General features: G+C 41.1%; 1 protein-coding gene across 1 annotated transcript; it reads left to right on the top strand.

Moving 5' to 3' along the window:
• The first annotated feature begins 337 nt into the window (after positions 1–337).
• Positions 338–20338, top strand: UMPS (uridine monophosphate synthetase). The gene is made up of 6 exons (XM_036746650.1): positions 338–562; positions 4097–4250; positions 5425–6093; positions 12298–12473; positions 17076–17190; positions 19082–20338. Exons 1-6 carry the CDS (start codon positions 404–406, stop codon positions 19249–19251), a joined length of 1443 nt encoding a protein of 480 aa, XP_036602545.1. The 5' UTR covers positions 338–403; the 3' UTR covers positions 19252–20338.
• Positions 20339–21918: the final 1580 nt, after the last annotated feature.

Raw genomic sequence — 21918 nt, 5'->3', positions numbered from 1 at the left:
AATCAGGAGGAGATGCTTTTTCCTCCCTGGAGCAGATACTTTTTAGGACTGAAGGGTTTTAAGCAGGAAGGGGAGAATTCAAGGCTTGAGGGCCGTGTCTTGTGCAAAGGCGGAGGAGACGGATGGAAAGTGAGAACGAACGTCCAAAGCGCCTGCGGACCTGCGGACCTGCGGACCTGCGGCCCTCCAGCCCTCCCACTAAGGCCGCGCCTGGACTGGAGGAAAGCGCGCCAAGGGGGAGGGGCGTCCTCCAGGGACTCTCTCAGGACACACCCTCCGGGCCAGTCGCGCCTGCGCACCGGGCGGGGGCGGGGTGGGCGGACCCGGGGGCGGGGCCTCGGCGCTGACGTTACGGAACACGCCAGGCTCGCGCCGTCTGGCTTGCAAGCGAGGCTTTAGGGTCATGGCGGCATCCTCGGTGGAGGCTTTGGCGCCCTTGGTGACGGAGCTGTATGAAGCGCAGGCGTTCAAATTCGGAGACTTCGTGCTCAAGAGCGGGCTCTCGTCCCCGGTCTACGTGGACCTACGTGGCATTATCTCCAAACCGTCGCTTCTCAAACAGGTGGGAAAGCGGGAGGCCGTGGCTTGTGCGGGGGGGTGGGGGTGGGGGGGGGGTGTCCTACGGTGCCCAGAGGGCGCCCTTTGACCTCCCCCGCCACCTCTCTAGTCACGTGGTTTTGCCCTTTACTTTTCTCCCCGGGAGGCCAATCCCTTTTCCTGTGCGGATAGGCATCTGTTTTGCTATCGATTACCAAGCGAGGATTCGGGTTCCAGATGTTAGATGAGCTGTCCGGGGTCACAGACGCCGCACTTGAACCCACGTGTCCCTGGGTCCTAAGCTGCCTCTCCCCGCGGGCTTGCCACGTGCTGTTGGGGCTCCCTGTAGTGATGGCCCGTGATAGCTCATGCTGCCCTTGTTGTCCAGGCGGGTCCTACTCTAAGTGACCACGCGGACCGTGCTGACCATGGGGTTGTCTTGGCACAGATCCTGGGGTGCTTTGCTTTGTCCTTCTCCAGCTCATTTTACAACTGAGGAAACTGAGGCAAACAGGGTTAAGTGACTTGCCTGGGGTCACACAGTAAGTGTGTCACGTGTCTGAGGCCGGATTTGAACTTGGGTCTTTCTGACTCCAGGCCCAGTTCTATCCACCGAGCCATCTAGCTGCCACTGTGCTTTTCTTAGGGATATGTAAACATTTATATAAATTATATATATGTATAAATTTGGTAATAATAATATCACACATTAGGTTTACAATGCATTTACAAATGTTATAATTTTTTTTTTTGGAGGAGGGAAGGCGGGGCAATTGGGGTTAAGTGACTTGCCCAAGGTCACACAGCTAGTAAGTGTGTCACGTGTCTGAGGTTAGATTTGAACTCAGGACCGCCTGACTCCAGGGCCGGTGCTCTACTGGCTGTGCCACCTAGCTGCCCCAAATATTAGGATATTTAAAATAGTAATAGCACCTCTCTCTCAGGGTGGTTGTGAGAATCAAATAAGATGTAAAGTGCTTGGCAGAATGCCTGCACATAGCCAGCTCTTACTGTCTCATCTGATCCTCAGGAGGACCCTGGAAGGTAGGTACTATTAGAATCAACATTTTGCAAATGAGGAAACTGAGGCACCAGAGGTTGTGACTGGCCGAGTTAGGAGGCTGAGCACAAGTCTTCCTGAGACCAGGTCCAGCTGCTCTAACCACAGCCTAGTGTAGCTGCCTGTTAATAATCACTGTGCTCTTAATAGGTGTTTGCTTCTAGGGGGTAGAAGTTGCCTTGTCCTAAGCAGCAGAGCCCTTTCCTGGGCATTGTGGCATAGGGAAGAGGGTACTCAATTGGGAATCGAGAGGGCTGGATTCTAATTATTTGTTAATTAACTTTGTGAGCTTATGCCTGCTGTTACTGGGGCAGAGTGTACATTCATGCCTAGCTTTATGGGGTGGGGGTGGGGAATCTATACCTTTTATTTTTTCTTATGCAAGCTGTGTTGAAATTTTTAAGTCATAAAGGTGACAAACAGGATCTGTTCAGGTGAATTTGTCCTTACAGTTAGAACAGTAACTCTTAACTGAGTGTCTTTGAACTTGATCGTCCTCATGTGCAGAGGACAGCGCAGCATAATTGTAGTCTTTCATTTTACAATTTAGAGGTTTGTGTATTCAGGTTTATTTTTACAAGCGGGTAGGGCAGAATAGTAGTCCTTTCTGCATTCCTCAAACTGCCCTTTGATTTAGAACTCTAACTTTGGCAGATACATGATTTCGTTGGTGTGGGGCACTTCTTGTGTGGGAATTCTTTCCATCCGGTCACATTGATGAAGCGCTACTTTGCAAATTTTTAGAATCAGGTGACCCATATTGCAGTTATGTATGGTTCGGTTATAAGCAGTACTTAGTGCTGTTTGTCCTTTGGCAAGTTACTTGACTTCTCCAGGATTCTGTGGCCTTATCTGAACAAGGAAGGAGTTGGACTAGATGACTCCTAAAGCACCCTTCCACCTGGAAACTTAGTGTTCCTTGACCTTAAACTTTTTATTTTTATTATTATTATTAAACAGTTTGGGGTGGGTTTGGCAGAAATCCTTGGGAAACTGGATAAAGAAAAGTCTTCCACTTCCTCCTTTTTCCACTCCCCCCCCCCACATGTCCAACCCATGGTTTTCATATGTCTAAGACTTGTTATATAACATCTTTCTAAATTATATGGGAGAACTACTGGACTATAATCCAGAGTTGAAATTTGCATATGACAAACACTTCTAGTCAATGAAAGTATCATGGGTGAAGAAAAATTATTGCTGGGTTTCGTACAGTTTATCATTTACAAAATGTTTAATTTACTTCATCCTCTAAAAATAACGTACGAGGCTACAGGATGAGGTAGGAAAATTATCAAATGGGTTAGAAATGGTGGATGTGGAAGGGTAACATTCAGGTAGGAATAATTCATTGTCTGCTTATAGGTGGTGTTCTTCATTGTTAGGACTTAGCATGCTAGGGGGTCACTGAAGACTTCCCCAAAGATTGTATTTAGCCCAGCATATTGCCCTCTCCAAAAACAGAAATCCAAACAAGATCATTAAGAAAGGAACCCAAAATCAAATCTTTATTGTGTACTCCCTTTGTGTGTTTCCTTTCAAGGCTTCTTATGTATTACCATACCTTCACACTGTGGTGGTTAGAATGATTTCAAGAGACATAGTTTCTGGGTAATTTATTAATAAGGCCAGCACATTATTAATGAAAAGGGATGGTCATTTGACTGTCTCTCTTAGACCAAAGACCCCTTGGTGGGTTCACAGTTTATATACCTTTTGAAGAGCAGGTATTCCCAAGGGGTGCCAATCAAGTCTGATTGAATAACACAATGGAAGGTGGGCTATCTTGGGGTGAATGACTTAGGTCAACCAAATCTTGGTCAAAGAGACACCAATTTCCATATCACCTGTGTTGAAAGAAAGGGAGAATCAGCGTTTTCCCCAGACCTGTGTGAGCAAACACAATGAGCAGGAATACACCCATTAGCCCAAACTTAGAATTTCTTTTACTGTCTGATCAGGTCTTGGCCTGGGTAAATCTTTAAGAGAGACTTCACACGCTGGTTTGTTTCTGGATGAGGAAGTAGAAAAGGAGAAAAACCTTGGTCCCAATAAAATAATTAGTTATTAAATACAAGAGAGAAATATTCATTTCTCACACTACATTCAGCGAGCCAGTCCCACTTGTTTTGGTGCTGTTCCTTCCCTCCAATGTGTCTTTGCACGGGCAAACCCCTATACCAGGAATTAAGAATTCCATTTTTCATTCCACCACTTACTAGCTGTGTGACCTTGGGCAAGTCATTTGATTTAAATAGAATGAATGCATTGAACTAAATGAAGTCTGAGGTCTATTCAATTCTCAAATTATTTTATTCCTGTCTCAGCTGAACAAAGGCCATTATAAAGCCTGTGCAGTTTGAGATTCTGCGGTCTAGAGAGATGAAAGCTAAGAGACGAGCTTGAAATCTGTAAAATCATGAAAGATACAGACGTGGCGGCATAGACTTGAATACCATCATAGTGATGGAGTCATATCTAGTATGTGTTTTCTTCCAGGTTGCAGATATCTTGTTTGAAACTGCTCGAAATGCGGGGATCAGTTTTGACACCGTGTGTGGCGTGCCCTATACAGCCTTGCCTTTAGCAACAATCATCTGCTCAGCCAACCAAATTCCAATGCTCATTCGAAGGAAGGAGACAAAAGATTATGGTAAAAATTAGCATCATCACCATGATAGCTAACATTTATATAGCACTAACTAGGTGCCAGGCGCTGTGCTAAGTGCTTTACAATTATTATTTGATGCATGAGCATAAAATTTCAAGTTTGGGCTAATTCATGCTAATTGTTTTCTCAGTTGTCAAAATGAATTAGGTTGATGTTTTTTGTTTTTAGCCAAGTTGTATTACTCCGTGGGACATACGAAATGTTTTCTTACACTGGAGTTTATTTTGGATGCATTGCTGCAAATTATATTACTATTATATAATATGTGATGCCATTGTAGTGAATTAGCAGGAGAAAATAAATGCTTTGAATGGCTTGAAGAAAGAAGGAAAGTGTCTTGTACAAAACCTACCAACCCATCACATTTTCACTAGGCTTTCTTTCATTCTAGCTTAATTTGTTCTGGGATTTGAGAGTGGAAAATGTCTTCTGTCATCACCTAATTAGAATCAATATAGCAGTACGGTCTACATTCTTTTTTGTTTAGCTACTAGCAAATAAATCTTGTAGAGCAGCATAAACTCCACATGGAATTATAAGAAAGTATCTTTTCAGACCCACAAGCCCCAGTGTTTAGGAATATGGACTTGTGGTCAGCTCACATCAGTGGAAAGTACTGATTTAAGGGTGTCCCTTCCATCCTAGCACTGTACTAGGTACTGAATAAGAGATGAGAGCTGTGTAAATGTTAGTATTGTTACTTCTAATGATAAGACAGTTGCTCCTGATAATGAGACGGGGACTTTATTTACCCATGATTTCCTTGATTGTATTGCTTGAATCACATCTTTATAATTAAAAGTCTATAGTAATAAATGTTAAATGTGCTGAAAAGAACCTGTAGGCATGTACTCGAAAGCAAAATGTTTCAGATCATATTGCTGAGTAGCTAAAAGTAGATGAAGCTAATTGAAGAAGATGGGAAGAATAGAGAAAAAAAAGAATGCATCCGGCTGACAGTCCACTCTTCAAAATGAAATGGTGGGAAAGGGAGGCAGAGAAATTCAACAAAAGTATTAATCACTGTTTCCTATTAAATGAAAATAAAATAGTTCAGAAACAGTAGGAACATGTTCAGCCTTCACTAAAGTGTGTTTCTTATGAACAAAACAAGGTGACCTTGATCAAAGCCAATAGAGTCTTTTTTCTTTTCTAGGTACTAAACGTCTTGTAGAAGGAAGTATTAATCCAGGAGAAACCTGTTTGATCATTGAGGATGTGGTGACCAGTGGTTCTAGCGTCTGGGAAACTGTTGAGGTCCTTCAGGGGGAAGGTTTGAAAGTCACAGATGCCATTGTGCTGCTGGACAGAGAGCAGGGAGGCAAAGCCAAGTTGCAAGAGCGGGGCATTCGCTTACATTCTGTGTGTACCTTGTCAAAGATCCTGGAGATTCTTGAGCAGCAAAAAAAGATTGATGCTGAGATGGTTGGGAAAGTGAAGAAGTTTATTCAGGATAACATCTTTGTAGTTGCACAGCAGAATGGTACTGTACCTGCCAAGGAAACTCTCAAAGAACTTAGCTTTGGCATGCGTGCCCAGCTCCCTGGGACCCATCCTATTGCCTCTAAACTTCTCAGGCTTATGGAAAAGAAGCAGACCAACTTGTGTCTTTCTGCTGATATTACTGAGGCCAAAGAGCTGTTGCAGCTGGCAGTCACTCTTGGTCCCAGCATCTGTATGCTCAAGACCCATGTAGACATTCTGAATGACTTCAGTCTGGAGATCATGGAGGAGTTGAAAGCTCTGGCAGAATTCCATGAATTCTTAATATTTGAAGACCGAAAATTTGCTGATATAGGAAACACAGTGAAAAAACAATATGAAGGTAAGAATTGTATTCCTTTAAAAAAAATTATAAACATGTATTCCCTTTCCCACTGCTCCCCTTCCCCTAGTGAACAATTTTTTAAAAAGTTTTTTAAAAACTTTTTTAAAGTTTTGGCCCTATCCAAAACTGGATGTCTCTTTCTGCATTTTAAGTCCATCACCCCTCTGGTAGGAGGTGAGTGGCATGCTTTGTTTTAGACCTCTGTACTCTGGATTAATCAGTACATTGATCAGAGTTTGAAGGTTCTTCCAAGTTTTTCTTTACAGTGTTGTCCTTTGTATAATTTGTTCTCCTAATTCTTTTCACTTCACTCTGTATCAGTCTATGAAAGTCTTTCAGGTTGCCTCTGACATTGTCCCTTTTGTCATTTTGCCATTCATTTCCTACAAAATTGTTTAGTTCTTCCCCAATTTGGACATCCTCTTAGCTTTAGTTGGGTCAAAAACAATTCTCAATTTAGGAACTTTTTTTTTTAAGCCTTGTTCCAAATTGCTTTCCAGAATGGTTATACCAATTCACAGCTCCATCAGCAACACATTACTGAATCTGTTTTCCTGCAGCCCCTCCAAAATTTGTCATTTTCTGTCACTTTTGCTAATTTGATGGATGTGCAGTGGAACATTAGAGATACTGGTGGTTGATAGCTTGGATTCTTTTTTTTTTATTTTTGAAAACTGCTTATTCAAATTCTCTGATCTATTGGGAATTAGTCTTATAAATTTAATAATTTCCTTGTATCTTGGATATGAGACCTTTATCAGAGAAACTTGATGCAAAGATTTTTTTCCCCAGTTATCTGTTTTTGTTCACTTTAACTGCGCTACATTTGTTTGTGTAAAAACTTGAATTTTATATAATCAAAAGCATCTGTTTTATCTTGATCTTCTATCTCTTGTTTGGTTTTAAATTCTTTCTACATCCATAGATATTTAAGGTAATTTTTCCAGTTTGCTTATGATTGCCACCTTTTCTATCTAAGCCATGTATCTGTTCAGGGTTTTTCTTGGTTATATGGTATTAAGTGTTGATCTAGATATAATTTCTGCCACACTTTTTTTGGACCTCACCTTCCCCTTCTGATTCCCTTCCCATTTTTTTTCATTATTACCCTTAAGATTCTTGGTCTTTTGTTCTTTCAGATAAATTTTATTATTTTTTCTAGTTCTATGAAGTACTCCTTTGGTAGTTTGGTTGGTGTAGCACTGAACAAGTTGATTAATTTAGGTAGTGTTCTCATTTTTATTATATTGCTCAGCGGACCCTTGAGCAATTAGTATTTCTCTAGTTATCTTGGTCTGTCAACATTTCTGCAAAGAGTATATCATTAGCTTTATATAGTTCCCAGGTGTGTCTTAGTAGATGTCTACTAAATATTTTATGCCTGTAATTTTTAATGGAATTTGTCTTTCTAGCTTTTCCTGCTGGGTGAGAATTGAATTCCAAGAAACAAGCTTGTGATAAGTTTTTGGATTTTTCAGGAGAGCAGTTTTTTACTGAAGTAGTTTTTTATGTCTCTGGTATTGTTGTGTTCACCATCAAATGCCAAGTTAAAAGTTGACTTTTAAAAAAATATCACTTAAGCAGTTCTGTTTGGTTAGAGGCAGCTAGGTGGTTGAATGGGTAGAGAGTCACCCAGTGGAATTCTGGAAAGTCAGGAGCGCCAGAGATCCTATCTGCCTCGGTTTCTTCCGTTATAAAATGGGGACAATAATAACACCTGTCTTCAGGTTTTGCACAGATCAAATGGTGTATTATTTGTAAAGCACTTAGTATTAACAGAAGTGTCCTGCTTGCTTTCAGTTGAGCAAGGGTGTCACCATACACTGTCCATCTTTAAAATAGAAGCCACCTGACCCCCTCCATAGATTTATGCCTCAGCTCTCTAAATATGTTTTCGATCTTTTAAATGCAATTTATTTATTTAACATATTTGGTTTTCAGCATTGATTTTCACAACATTTTGAATTACAAATTTTCTCCCCATTTCTACCCTCCCCCCCCACTCCAAGATGGCGTATATTCTGGTTGCCCTGTTCCCCAGTCAGCCCTCCCCTCTATCACCTCCCCTCCCCTCTCATCCCCTTTTCCCTTCCTTTCTTGTAGGGCAAGATAAATTTCTATGCCCCATTGCCTGTGTATCTTATTTTTTAGTTGCATACAAAAACTTTTTTTGTTTTTGAACATCTGATTTTAAAACTTTGAGTTCCAAATTCTCTTCCCTCTTCCCTTCCCACCCACCCTCCCTAAGAAGTTGAGCAATTCAACCTAGGCCACACATGTATTATTAAAATGACTAGAGCGTTTTCCTCACTTTGAGGTAGGAAGTGGGAAAACCATTGGAGAGGATATGAAGCTTTGGGAATTGAGTGGAGGCACTCATTGAGATAAGAGCTGAGGCTTGGAAGGACCAAATCTTTTTAGATGGTTGTCAAGCTTAAGAGGTAGTAAAGTTTTGACATACATGAAAAATGACAATTTATTCTTTTCAATGATATTTTAGGGAATTGGCATCTGAGGGCTTTAAAAGTAATGAAAACAATACTTCATCTTAAACCTTGTTGGATTCTCTTCATGACCTTCAAAAGCTGCTGTGACATTTAGTGGAAACAGTTCTTCTAATCTCCTAACACCCCTTTTTGCATTCCTCAAGCTACATTAATGATTTTACTTTGAGGGTCTTACTTGTCTACATTTATTTTCAACTTGTTTCTACTGCAGAAAAAAATGACTTTGTTGCCACTGTAAGCTTCAGCATAAAAGGAAGGACAGCTTTCATTCCATGTTAGTGAAAAACAGATGCAAAACCGAGCCTTACTTTTTTTTTTTAATTTATTTAATATATTTAGTTTTCACCATTGATTTTTCACAAGAGTTTGAATTACAAGTTTTCTCCCCATTTCTACCCTCCTGCCCACTCCAAGATGGCGTACATTCTGGTTGCCCCGTTCCCCAGTCAGCCCTCCCTTCTGTCACCCCACCCCCCTCAAATCCCCTTTTCCCTTCCTTTCTTGTAGGGCAAGATAAATTTCTACACCCCATTGCCTGTGTACCTTATTTCCTAGTTGCATGCAAAACCTTTTTCAACATCTGTTTTTAAAACTGAGTTCCAAATTCTCTCCCCTCCTCCCTCCCCACCCTCCCTAAGAAGGCAAGCAATTCAGCATAGGCCACATGCATATCATTATGTAAAACCCTTCCACAATACTCATGTTGTGAAAGACTAACTATGTTCTGCTCCTTCCTAACCTATCCCCCTTTATTGAATTTTCTCCCTTGACCCTGTCCCTTTTCGAAAGGGTTTGTTTTTGATTACCTCCTCCCCCCGTCTGCCCTCCCTTCTATCATCCCCCCTTTTTTATCTTCTTCCTCCTTCTTTCCTGTGGGGTAAGATACCCAATTGAGTGTGTATGGTATTCCCTCCTCAGGTCAAATCCGATGAGAGAAAGATTCACTCATTCCCCCTCACCTGCCCCCTCTTCCCTTCCAGTGAACTGCTTTTTCTTGCCACTTTTATGCGAGATAATTTACCCCATTCTCTCTCTCCCTTTCTCCCTCTCTCAGTATATTCCTCTCTCAGCCCTTAATTTGATTTTATTTTTTTAGATATCATCCCTTCATATTCAACTCACCCTGTGCCCTCTGTCTATATCTATATATATCTATATATATCTATCTGTATATATAGATATATATACACACACATATACGTATTTACATATATATGCAGATTTCCCTTCAGCTACCCAAATACTGAGGTCTCATGAATCATACACATCATCTTTCCAAGTAGGAATGTAAACAAAACAGTTAAATTTTAGTAAGTCCCTTGGGATTTCTCTTTCTTGTTTACCTTTTCATGCTTCTCTTGATTCTTGTGTTTGAAAGTCAAATTTTCTGTTTAGCTCTGGTCTTTTCACTGAGAAAGCTTGAAAATCCATATTTTGCCTTGGAGCATGACACTCAGCTTTGCTGGGTAGGTGATTCTTGGTTTTAATCCTAGCTCCATTGACCTCTGGAATATTGTATTCCAAGCCCTTCTATCCCTTAAGGTAGAAGCTGCTAGATCCTGTGTTTTTCTGATTGTGTTTCCACAATACTGAAATTGTTTCTTTCTGGCTGCTTGCAGTATTTTCTCCTTGATCTGGGAGCTCTGGAATTTGGCAACAATATTCCTAGGAGTTTTCTTTTTGGGATCTTTTTGAGGATTCTTTCAATTCTATTTTACCCTGTGGCTCTAGAATATCAGGGCAGTTCTCCTTGATAATTTCTTGGAAGATGATATCTGGGCTCTTTTTTTGATCATGGCTTTCAGGTAGTCCAATAATTTTTTAAATGATCTCTCCTGGATCTATTTTCCAGGTCAGTGGTTTTTCCAGTGAGATATTTCACATTGTCTTCCACTCATTCCTTTGGTTCTGTTTTATAATATCTTGATTTCTCATAAAGTCACTAGCTTCCACTTGCTCCAGTCTCATTTTTAAGGTAGTATTTTCCTCAGTGGTCTTTTGGACCTCCTTTTCCATTTGGCTAATTCTGCCTTTCAAGGCATTCTTCTCCCCATTGGCTTTTTGGAGTTCTTTTGCCATTTGAGTTAGTCTATTTTTTAAGTTGTTGTTTTCTTCAGTATTTTTTCGGTATTTTTTTTGTTCTCCTTTAGCAAGTTATTGACTTGTTTTTCATGGTTTTCTCGCATAATTCTCATTTCTTTACCCAATTTTTCCTCTACTTCTCTAACTTGCTTTTCCAAATCCTTTTTGAGCTCTTCCATGGCCTGAGACCAATTCATGTTTTTCTTGGAGGCTTTTGATGTAGGCTCTTTGACTTTGTTGACTTCTTCTGGCTGTATGTTTTGGTCTTCTTTGTCACCAAAGAAAGATTCCAAAGTCTGAGACTGAATATGAGTGTGTTTTCGCTGCCTGACCATGTTCCCAGCCAACTTACTTGACTTGCTGTCGGCGGCCGGACGGGATGTGCCCCACTTTGGCACCCCTTACTCCCCGACTACCGCCTATCACTCACCCTGCCCTCGGGTCTTCGGACGTCTCCGGCTCCTCTCGGGGGATGCGAGAGGAGAATCACCAGGCAGTACGCCGGAGTCAACAAGCAGCTTTATTGCATGGCGTACCAGAAATCTCACACAAATCCCACTGACCCTCTCTGGGGAGCACCTTATATTGGGTGTTTCGGGTTGGCTCCTCCCCAGTTCCTCCCCGAGGGTGGAGCTCCTCCAGTAAGAGCCGCCCCGGTACTGACGTGGTGGAAGCCACACAGGCACCGCCGCGTCAGCAGGTCCAGACTCCCTGGTGTCTCACTACCCTCTCGGGGGGCCCAGGTCCAGAGCGCCCCTAACAACTCTTGAGTTTTTTGTCAGGGTATGACTGCTCGAAGAGTAGAGAGTACTTTGTTCCGAGCTTGAGGGGTTGCTCTATTTTTTTCAGAGCTATTTCTATACAGCCAGCTCTGCCACACCAGTACTCCTCCTTCCCCAAGAAGCGTCAGCTCGGACCTGACAAAAATCTTAAGCAGGCTCTGCACTCCTGTTCTGATCTGCCACTTAATTCCTCCCACCAGATGGGCCTGGGGCAGGAAGCAACTGCAGCTGTAGTTCTGTGGCTGCACCACCTCCGCTGCCCCCTGGGGCAGTGGCTGAACTGCAAACTCCTTCCTCTCTGTTCCCGCAGCTTTTCCCACTAACCTTCTCTGTTGTCTTTTGTGTTTATGGGTTAAGTCTGGTAACTGCCACAGCTCACTGATTCAGGACGCTAAGGCTTGTTCTGCCTGGCTCCTGGTCTGGTTGGTCCTGCCGCTGCCCACGCTGAGCTTCACTCCCAGCTCTGTGCGCGATAGACCTCACCCAGCGACCATCCAGGTTGTCCTGGGCTGGAGCCCTGCCTCCCTCTGCTATTTTGTGGGTTCTGCAGTTCTAGAATTTGTTCATAGCCATTTTTTTTAGGTTTTTCGAGGGACCTGGTAGGGAGCTCACACAAGTCCCTGCTTTCTGGCTGCCATCTTGGCTCCGCCCCCTGAGCCTTACTTCTTATGGTCTTTAAGCCATAAGCCAGTTACCCTGGTGAAAATGTTAGCTGTTCAGTGACACCTTTAATATGGAGATCTGTTATTGCAAAATTTCACATTTCTGTAGTTGTCTCTTGCTTGAACAAGTTTCAGTTGAGAGTAATCCTATCTATCACTTTCTCTTAGGTGGTGTTTTCAAAATAGCTTCCTGGGCAGATATAGTAAATGCCCATGTGGTGCCAGGCTCAGGAGTTGTAAAAGGCCTGAGTGAAGTGGGGATGCCAGTGCACCGCGGCTGCCTCCTCATTGCAGAAATGAGCTCCTCTGGATCTTTGGCCACAGGTGACTACACAAAAGCAGCTGTAAGTGAGAGCTTTGCAGACCACTAGGGATGGGTGGGGAGAGAGAAACAAAAGAAAAACAAAACCAGGTTTGCCATAGTATCTGCATGCAGACCAAAGCTTAGGCACACTTTTGGGGTTTTTTGTTGACTTGTGTAATTACTTATTACATCCAGTTTCAGATGACTTGTCCAAGATTGTATAGTGGGTAAAATCAGAAGACAGCTAGTCTGGGGTGCGGAGGCTGCCTCTACCTCTTGCAGTTTTGGGACTGCATTGAAAGTCATGTAACCACTAAACCTCAGTTTCCTCATCTGTAAAATAGAAATAACATCTGAAGTAAGTACTTTACAGAGATTTTATGAGGCTTAAATGAGATGAGTGTGAAGGATTTTGCAAATCTTACAATACTATATAAATAGAAGTTATTGCTGTTGTCACTAGAGACTCCTGATGATCGCCCTCTTTTTTTTCTTTTGTCTTGACCTGTTTATATGCTAAATGATTCTTCAGAAGTGTCCCTGAAGCCCTAAAAATTAGGGCTGAATTTACTGAACCTATCATAACTATAGTTTTACATTTATGTCAGGCTTTAAAGAACTTTAAAGACATTATCTCATTGAGCTTCACAACAACTCTGTGAGGTAAGTGCTGTCGTTGTCCTTGTTCTACAGATGAGAAAATTAAGGATCACAGTGGTTAAATGACTTGCTTCTGGTTACGTGGCTGGTAAATGTAGGTGATTCCAACAGTACTTCCTGTCTCTGAGCACAGGATACACGATTCTACACTTTCTTTAATATGTACGTACAGTTTTCCTAGTTGCTGTGAGAATCAGGTTAGCCAATAGTTGTCAATAATACCATGCTAGTCACCTGACAAAAAGAACCTGATGTGATTTTTTTCCCCAAAATCTTAATTTATTTATTTAATATATTTAATAACTTGACATTGTTATCAAATTTCTATTTAAATGCCTAATCCATCCTGTAAATGTAAATGTTCTAGCCTTTGAAGAGTCCTTCAGATATATGTCCAGAGTTCCTCTTCCACATGATTCATTTGAATCAATACAGATTTCACTGTTAGTTCTGGGAAAGCATTTTTTTTAAATCATTATTTATTTATTTAATGTTTTTAGTTTTGACCATTAATTTTCACAAGAGTTTGAATTACAAATTTTCTCCCCATATCTACCCTTCCCCCCACTCCAAGATAGCGTATATTCTGATTGTCCCGTTCCCAATTAAACCCTTCCTTCTGTCACTCCACTCCCCCCCATCCCCTTTTCCATTACTTTCTTGTAGGGCAAGATAGATTTTTATGCCCCATTGCCTGTATATCTTATTTCCTAGTTGCATGCAAAAACTTTTTTTTGAACATCTGCTTTTAAATCTTTGAGTTCCAAATTCTCTCCCCTCTTCCCTCCCCACCCTAAGAAGGCAAGCAATTCAACATAGGCCACATGTGTATCATTATGCAAAATCCTTCCACAATACTCGTGTTGTGAAAGACTAACTATATTTTGCTCCTTCCTATCCTATCCCCCTTTATCCAGTTTTCTCCCTTGACCCTGTCTCTTTTCAAAAGTGTTTGCTTTTGATTACCTCCTCTCCTATCTGCCCTCCCCTCTATCATCCCCCCTTTTTTATCTTCTTCATCCTTCTATCCTGTAGGGTAAGATACCCTATTGAGTGTGTATGTTATTCCCTCCTCAGGTCAAATCCAATGAGAGCAAGATTCACTCATTCCCCCTCACCTGCCCCCTCTTCCCTTCCTACAGAACTGCTTTTTCTTGCCACTTTTATGTGAGATAATTTACCCCATTCTATCTCTCCCTTTCTCCCTCTCTCAATATATTCCTCTCTCATCCCTTAATTTGATTTTTTTAGATACCCCTTCATATTCAACTCACCCTGTGCCTTCTGTCTATACGTATACATATATATACATATATATACACACACACACATATATATATGTACGTATGTATGTATGTATGCATGCATGTATATTCCCTTCAGCTACCCTAACACTGAGGTCTCATGAATTATACACATCATCTTTCCATGTAGGAGTGTAAACGAAGCAGTTCAGCTTTAGTAAGTCCCTTATGATTTCTCTTTCTTGTTTACCTTTTCATGCTTCTCTTGATTCTTGTGTTTGAAAGTCAGATTTTCTATTCAGCTCTGGTCTTTTCACTGAGAAAACTTGAAAGTCCTCTATTTTATTGAAAGTCCATATTTTGCCTTGGAGCATAATACTCAGTTTTGCTGGGTAGGTGATTCTTGGTTTTAATCCTAGCTCCATTGACCTCTGGAATATCATATTCCAAGCCCTTCTATCCCTTAAGGTAGAAGCTGCTAGATCCTGTGTTTAGCCTGATTGTGTTTCCACAATACTCAAATTGTTTCTTTCTGGCTGCTTGCAGTATTTTCTCCTTGATCTGGGAGCTCTGGAATTTGGCAACAATATTCCTAGGAGTTTTCTTTTTGGGATCTTTTTGAGGAGGCGATCTGTGGATTCTTTCAATTTCTATTTTACCCTGTGGCTCTAGAATATCAGGGCAGTTCTCCTTGATAATTTCTTGGAAGATGATATCTGGGCTCTTTTTTTGATCATGGCTTTCAGGTAGTCCAATAATTTTTAAATGATCTCTCCTGGATCTATTTTCCAGGTCAGTGGTTTTTCCAATGAGATATTTTGCGTTGTCTTCCACTTTTTGATTCCTTTGGTTCTGTTTTATAATATCTTGATTTCTCATAAAGTCACTAGCTTCCACTTGCTCCAGTCTCATTTTTAAGGTAGTATTTTCCTCAGTGGTCTTTTGGACCTCCTTTTCCATTTGGCTAAGTCTACCTTTCAAGGCATTCTTCTCATTGGCTTTTTGGAGCTCTTTTGCCATTTGAGTTAGTCTATTTTTTAAGATGTTATTTTCTTCAGTATTTTTTTCGTTCTCCTTTAGCAAGTCATTGACTTGTTTTTCATGGTTTTCTCGCTTCACTCTCATTTCTTTACCCAATTTTTCCACTGCTTCTCTAACTTGCTTTTCCAAATCCTTTTTGAGCTCTCCCGTGGCCTGAGATCAGTTCATGTTTTTCTTGGAGGCTTTTGATGTAGGCTCTTTGACTTTGTTGACTTCTTCTGGCTGTATGTTTTGGTCTCCTTTGTCACCAAAGAAAGATTCCAAAGTCTGAGTCTGAATCTGAATCCGTTTTCGCTGCCTGTTCATGTTCCCAGCACTCTTGAGCTTTTCATCAGGGTATGACTGACTGCTTGTAGAGCATACTTTGTCTCAAGCTTGAGGGGCTGCACTGTTGTTTTCAGAGCTATTTCTACACAGCAATCTCTGCCACACCAGCACTCTTCCTCCCCGAAGAACCGCCAACCTGGACGAAGACTCAGATCCTAAGCAGGCTCTGATCTGCCACTTAATTCCTCCCACCAGGTGGGCCTGGGGCAGGAAGCAACTGCAGCTGTAGTTCTGTGGCTGCACCACCTCTGCTGCCCCCGGGGCAGTGGCCAAACTGCGAACTCCTTTCACTCTGTCCCCGCAGTTTTTTCCCACTAACCTTCTCTGTTGTCTTTAGTGTTTGTGGGTTGTGAAGTCTGGTAACTGCCACAGCTCACTGATTCAGGGCGTGAGGGCCTGTTCCCCCTGGCTCCAGGTCTGGTTGGTCCTGGTGCGGCCCACGCTGGGCTCTGCTCCCAGCTCCCTGCGATAGACGTTATCCAGCGACCATCCAGGCTGTCCTGGGCTGGAGCCCTGCTTCCCTTTCTTATTTCGTGGGTTCTGCAGCTCTAGAATTTGTTCAGAGCCATTTTTTTTAGGTTTTTGGAGGGACCTGGTAGGGAGCTCACGCAAGTCCCTGCTTTCCAGCCGCCATCTTGGCTCCACCCCACTGAAAGCATTTTTTCTTAGAAAGTTTTCCTACCTTGTAATGTTTTATATCTTTCAAAGAATATAATATTACTTTCAGTCATAGAATTAGTAAATTTATATTAATACATAATTTTTTAGGGGACAGATGTGAAATTTAATCAGTTTACATGTAGCTCTGGGTTTTCTGATTGGTTATACCTCAGTTATACCATCAATCTTGGCATGTACTGTCACACCAATATATATATGGTATCATATTTTAAATGCTGCCAGGTATTATAGTTCTTAGTGTTTTGAGGCCATGTTTCACAGAGTCATAGTTAGGACAGAAGTGAAAGAAGGCTGTAGACCAGACCTGCACAACTTGGAAGGAGGTAGGGGCCAAAATTAAAGTAGGCTAAGCTTTTTTGGGCTATGGATAGGTTAGACTAGAGACAGACTGTGGGAATGCTTGGTTGCCACAGGTCATGTGACAAAGCAGAAAATGTGCAGTGGCAACCCTACATTTTTCGAGAGCCACCCAAAATCCTTTGGTGGGCTGCAAGGAGCCCATGGGTTGTATGCAGTGCGGGCTTGCTGTAGACTCAGATCTAAGATGACATGTTTTACACTCAGTAATTTAAAATTGTAGTGTGAAATGAAATCCATAAGGTAGTGAAGTTTAGGACCAGAAAGTATATTGTTTCCATAAGTAAATGCCCTATATATTTAAACATGTTTTGTCTCTTATGTTCCACCAGGTGAAAATGGCTGAAGAACATTCAGAGTTTGTAATTGGTTTTATTTCTGGTTCAAGAGTGAGCAAGAAACCAGAATTTGTCCACTTGACTCCAGGTATCCAAATACAAGCTGGAGGTAAATACAGTCATAGATCATGTTGTCTCTATTATACTTGTTAGCCCAGTGAACTATCATTTTTATCCAGTAATTAACATGGTAATTTGAGAATGTTTTATTAAGCCAATATTAAACTAGTTTGAAATGAAGTATTTTAGATTAGTAAAGGCTTGTGAAATTTATAATGGGAAGGCTTAGCCCAGAAGCTTACCCTAACATCCCTATAACCTTTTCCCTCACAGGTTTGAGGATTTTATATGTTGAAGAGAAGGGATAGGATAGGAAGTAGAGTTGGGTGAGCAGTGGTAATGGTACTGTCCAGTGTGCTTTCAGTTTGGGATGCTCACATCACTCTAGCCATTTAAAATGAACACTCAGGATATCTTCCAGTGAGACTCAGTACACATGAAGAGTGGAGAATTCTCATTTTATATACTTAACTACAAATGTGAACTAACACTTTAAAGTTTTTTTTTGTTTGTTTGTTTTTTGTTTTGTTTTGTTTTGGATTCAAAATATTACACAGCCCAAGTACTTCAGCCTGGAAAAGAAGGTCTTGAAAGGGGATTTTAATGAAGGTGGTAGCACACATTAAAAAAAAAAAGTATTCTTCAGTCAGGAAAGTCAGATATTTCTACTTTTTAGATGGTTCCAACACTCAAGAATGTGAATGTTCCTTCCATGGGGGTGGGAGGGGAGAGGGTGCATCTTGAAGCTAGTTTGTGCCATCCTCAGGATGGAGGTCTTTTTTACATTTCAAGGAGGTATAATAGTGGGCTTATGCACAATAGTCTGTAAAACCAGAATTGAGTAAATGAGAGAGTTCTTCATCAAATCTTAGAATTATTGGGGGAGGGGTGAATTCCAAGAAGTGTAAAGGAGGAAGTTTCAGATAAAACTGTGTAGTAAATGAGTGATATGGAATTATACCCTGAGAGATTATATAGGTAGGAAATGACATCTAAATAAATTCATGAATGTTTATACAGATTCGTTATAAAACAAAGTTTAGCTAGTGTGCCACCCCAGATTGCAAAAGTGAACCTCAGAAGGATTAGTTGAATGTACTGCCCCAGTAATGGTTATCTTAGCATTTGATGACATTTCTTTTAAGCCACAAAGTGATTAACATTTTAAAAGACTTCTATGCAAATTTTCTTAGCCCTGATGTTACATCTGATCAGATGAAGTGGTAGAATCAGCTTTTGTTCACATGCCCATGGTGCCATTGGGCATGGTTCTTTCTGTCATTGTGAATTAGGGTCTGGCTTCACTGACAAATTCAGATTTTTTTGTGTGTGCATGTATGCACGTATGCGTATGTTTATTTGAAAAAAAGTAGTGAATGCTATGGAGATCGTGACTTCTCCTTGAGGCAAGTCTCTACCCTTTTTTTTTTTGGTAGCTTTATCCTCATTTGTAAAATTGAAGGGCTTATATTAGATGCACTCTAAGGCCCTTAATTCTAGTTTAACGATTTATGATACATATAAGGAATACTGTGAATATCTGAAAGATTTGCTTACAGGATAACTTAAGAAAAGCAGAAAACAAAATAAAAAGGGATGAAACTGTTAAACGGGTTTTCCTTTGTACAAAAATATTAAGAAATGTAAGTGTATAAGAGGTTTGTTTTTTGTTGTTTGTGTCAGTACAGATATAAGCTGTACTTTATCCCTAAATCTGGCTTTTATAAAACCTGGAAAGTGTATAGTATAGGGGTCAGTGGTATTCTTTGAATACCCATGTATTTCTCTCCCTCCCTCCATCCTTTTCAAAGAGGTTTCATTTTGTCTTTAGTCAGGCAGAGTGTGTAATACAGCATAGTAGAAGAGAATGGGAATCGAATGGTCGTTTTAGCTCTTGTCATAAGATGAATAAATAGTATCCTCATTTTTTTTCCCCACAGGGGATAATCTTGGCCAACAGTATAACAGCCCACAAGAAGCTATTGGCAAACGAGGTTCTGATGTCATCATTGTGGGCCGTGGCATATTAACAGCCTCCAATCGTCTAGAAGCCGCTGAAATGTACAGAAAAGCTGCTTGGGAAGCCTACTTGACTAGACTTGGTGTTTGAGTCTCTGAAAAACACTTTTATTTCTTAAAACATTTCTACTCAAGTTCTTTTACCTCACATTGACCGTACCACAAAATCAAAGTTGCAAAGACTAGGGAAGCTGCCAGGCACTTCAGTATTTAATGACTCAGAGACACTGCATGGTTAATAAATGCTTTCTAAAATGTGGTTTTCTTGTGACTGACCTTTTCTAGGGTGGCCACAGAATCTGTTTTATTAACAAAGAAGTTATATTCCTAAATATAACAGCCTAATATATCTCCCTAAAATAATAATGATCTCCCTAAATATAAATAAGATTGTCGTCATCATAACCTTTTATACTTGAATAATGTGTACTTTTGTAGTAGAGGTGTTTTGATTTATTTCCCTTGAAAAACATTAATGTTTTGTTGATGCTTTTTTTATATACATAAAGGACACTTCTCAATCACCTCCCTTGTCATAAAGAATTATAGTTAAAACAAACTGCACTGACAATTTCACACTTCAGTGCTACCACTCACTACTAAGGAAAAAGGTACGTTTCACTGTCAGTTGTCTGGAGTCAGGGTAGGTCATTTTATTGAGCAGAGTTTCAATGCCTTTCATTATTATTTTCCTTCATGTTACTATCGTTGTATAAATTATGCTTTTTGCCATATGTACTCTGCATTCATTCTCATCAGTCTTCCATCTGTAGGACCCCTTCCTCTATCTTTGGACTTAGGTTGTATGCCCAATAGTGGTATCCTTGGGTCAGAGAATGTGAACAATTAAGTGACTTTGAAGAGTCACCCTTTTCTTCAAATATGTGATGAAGTAACAGCTTGTTAGTAGCAGTGGATTAAAGTACAATGTGATGATTTTCTTTCTTGACCCTGGGATGGGAGGGCACTTTTCCTCTCCTATTTTATAATCATCCTTTTCTTAAAAGGTATTGAGGCATTCCTCAAAGGCATCCACAAGGAGCCTGGGACTCTGAGATGACTGACTAGTGGATTACAAATGTAACTTTATTCAGCTGAAGCAACTCGAGGAGTTCTCAGTGTCTGTCTTTGTTGAATACCCTCTGCCATGGCTAAATAAATCTTTTTTGCCAACTGTCGAATTACCTATGAGTGTCTTACTTTGTTCCAGTATCAGATCTAACCTACTGGGGGTTTAGTCTGAGCCCAGCCCAAGTCACTGGTAAACCCTATTGAAGTATGTAATCATCACATTTGGTTTGCACAGGAAGTTCCTAACCTCCCTGGTTCATGAAGCAGGATTGGTCCTTCTGTTCCTAGTGTTATTTGCTATGAGAAGTGTTTGTGGAGGAGGTGTGGCTCCTTTTCTGCTGCTTGGAAGAAATGAACTGCTTGCTGCCCTCTTTCAGGGCTATGTAGGCAAGTTTTCCTTGATCCCCAGATTCCCTGACCAACTGACCCAAGCCAGACGGGCAATGCTCATGTGACCCTCAGGTTTCCAATCAAGATTAAAATGTTTTTCATCACAGAATAGCTTTGAGAGAGTGTAATTGTGTGGAATCAGGTTGTTCTAGTAAGAGACCCACTGCCATTGTGTGCTCACATGATCATTGGCACAGTTCCCACGTTTGGCTTCACCCTAAGACCAAGAATAGGCACATTCAGCACTCTTGCCTGTGGTTGGAGAATGGGGACAACATGGATAAATCTGGAACTTAATGGCAAAATAAGCTGCTTTGAATTGTGGGCAATTAGGACAGTACAGAAAAAAGACCTGACAGACCATCCTCTTACACTTCGAGCTTGTGGAATTTGGTTCTTGTAAGGCTAGGAGAATGGTCTTTCAAGCCCTTTTTAAAAAAAATCGATACCTTTTGGTTTTACATCACCTAAATTTCCTCCTATGTCACTCCCCCCTCCCAAAGAGCCATCGCACATAGAATTTTTTTTTTAAATGGAAGGGAGGGAGCGAAACTGAAGAAAACATCAAAAAATAAAATGTCACTCACTCCTGCAAAGGAATGGGGAGAGACGTCTCTAGTTTTTTGGTGGTCCTTACACTTAACAGGTCATTCATAGTGGGATTAATCAAGTGCCTTACAGAAATGCCTGTACCCCTGCCTGTTGTCACTGAAACCCCAGTGTGGGCATGGAAGAGCAGTAAATGCTAAAAGTAAGGCCTGTAGGGGCAGTGGCAGAAGAGGGTGAGGTGAGTAAAAGTGGTAAGTCAGGAGCCAGAATGTAGAGAAACCAGCAGGCTAGGGCTTCCTACCACAATCTGGAGACAGGAATCAGTAAAGTGTACATTACAGTGAGGGCGATCACAAGATCCTGTTTAAGACCAGTTTTGGAAAGTCACTTCTCTGGGGTCTAATTTATCTTTTATAATATGAGCAAGTTTTTTTTTTTTTTTTTTTTGCATAATCTATAAAACCAATAAATAAGCCTGTGAGTGAGCAGGAATGAGAAGTAGGAGTGCATTTGGGTGGGGAAGGGGGGGGGAAGAAGGATGTTTTCCTCATCCTGTCCTAACACTGCTTCAAATACAAGTTAGCTATGCTTCCCCTTTAGGGCCTAGCTCATCTTGCTTTCTCAAGATGGCTCTAAATAACACATTGATCACTACTCCAACCCAATACAAGGCCTAGAGACATAGTAGACCGACTTAGGCCTGGACACCAGCTAGATAAATCCGTGGGTATATCCAATGAGGTCAACG

Source organism: Trichosurus vulpecula, chromosome 2 (assembly GCF_011100635.1).
Source record: "Trichosurus vulpecula isolate mTriVul1 chromosome 2, mTriVul1.pri, whole genome shotgun sequence".
In the NCBI taxonomy this organism is placed as follows: domain Eukaryota; kingdom Metazoa; phylum Chordata; class Mammalia; order Diprotodontia; family Phalangeridae; genus Trichosurus; species Trichosurus vulpecula.
Note: the sequence above shows the minus strand (reverse complement) of the source record. Positions and strands in the feature narration are given on the sequence as shown.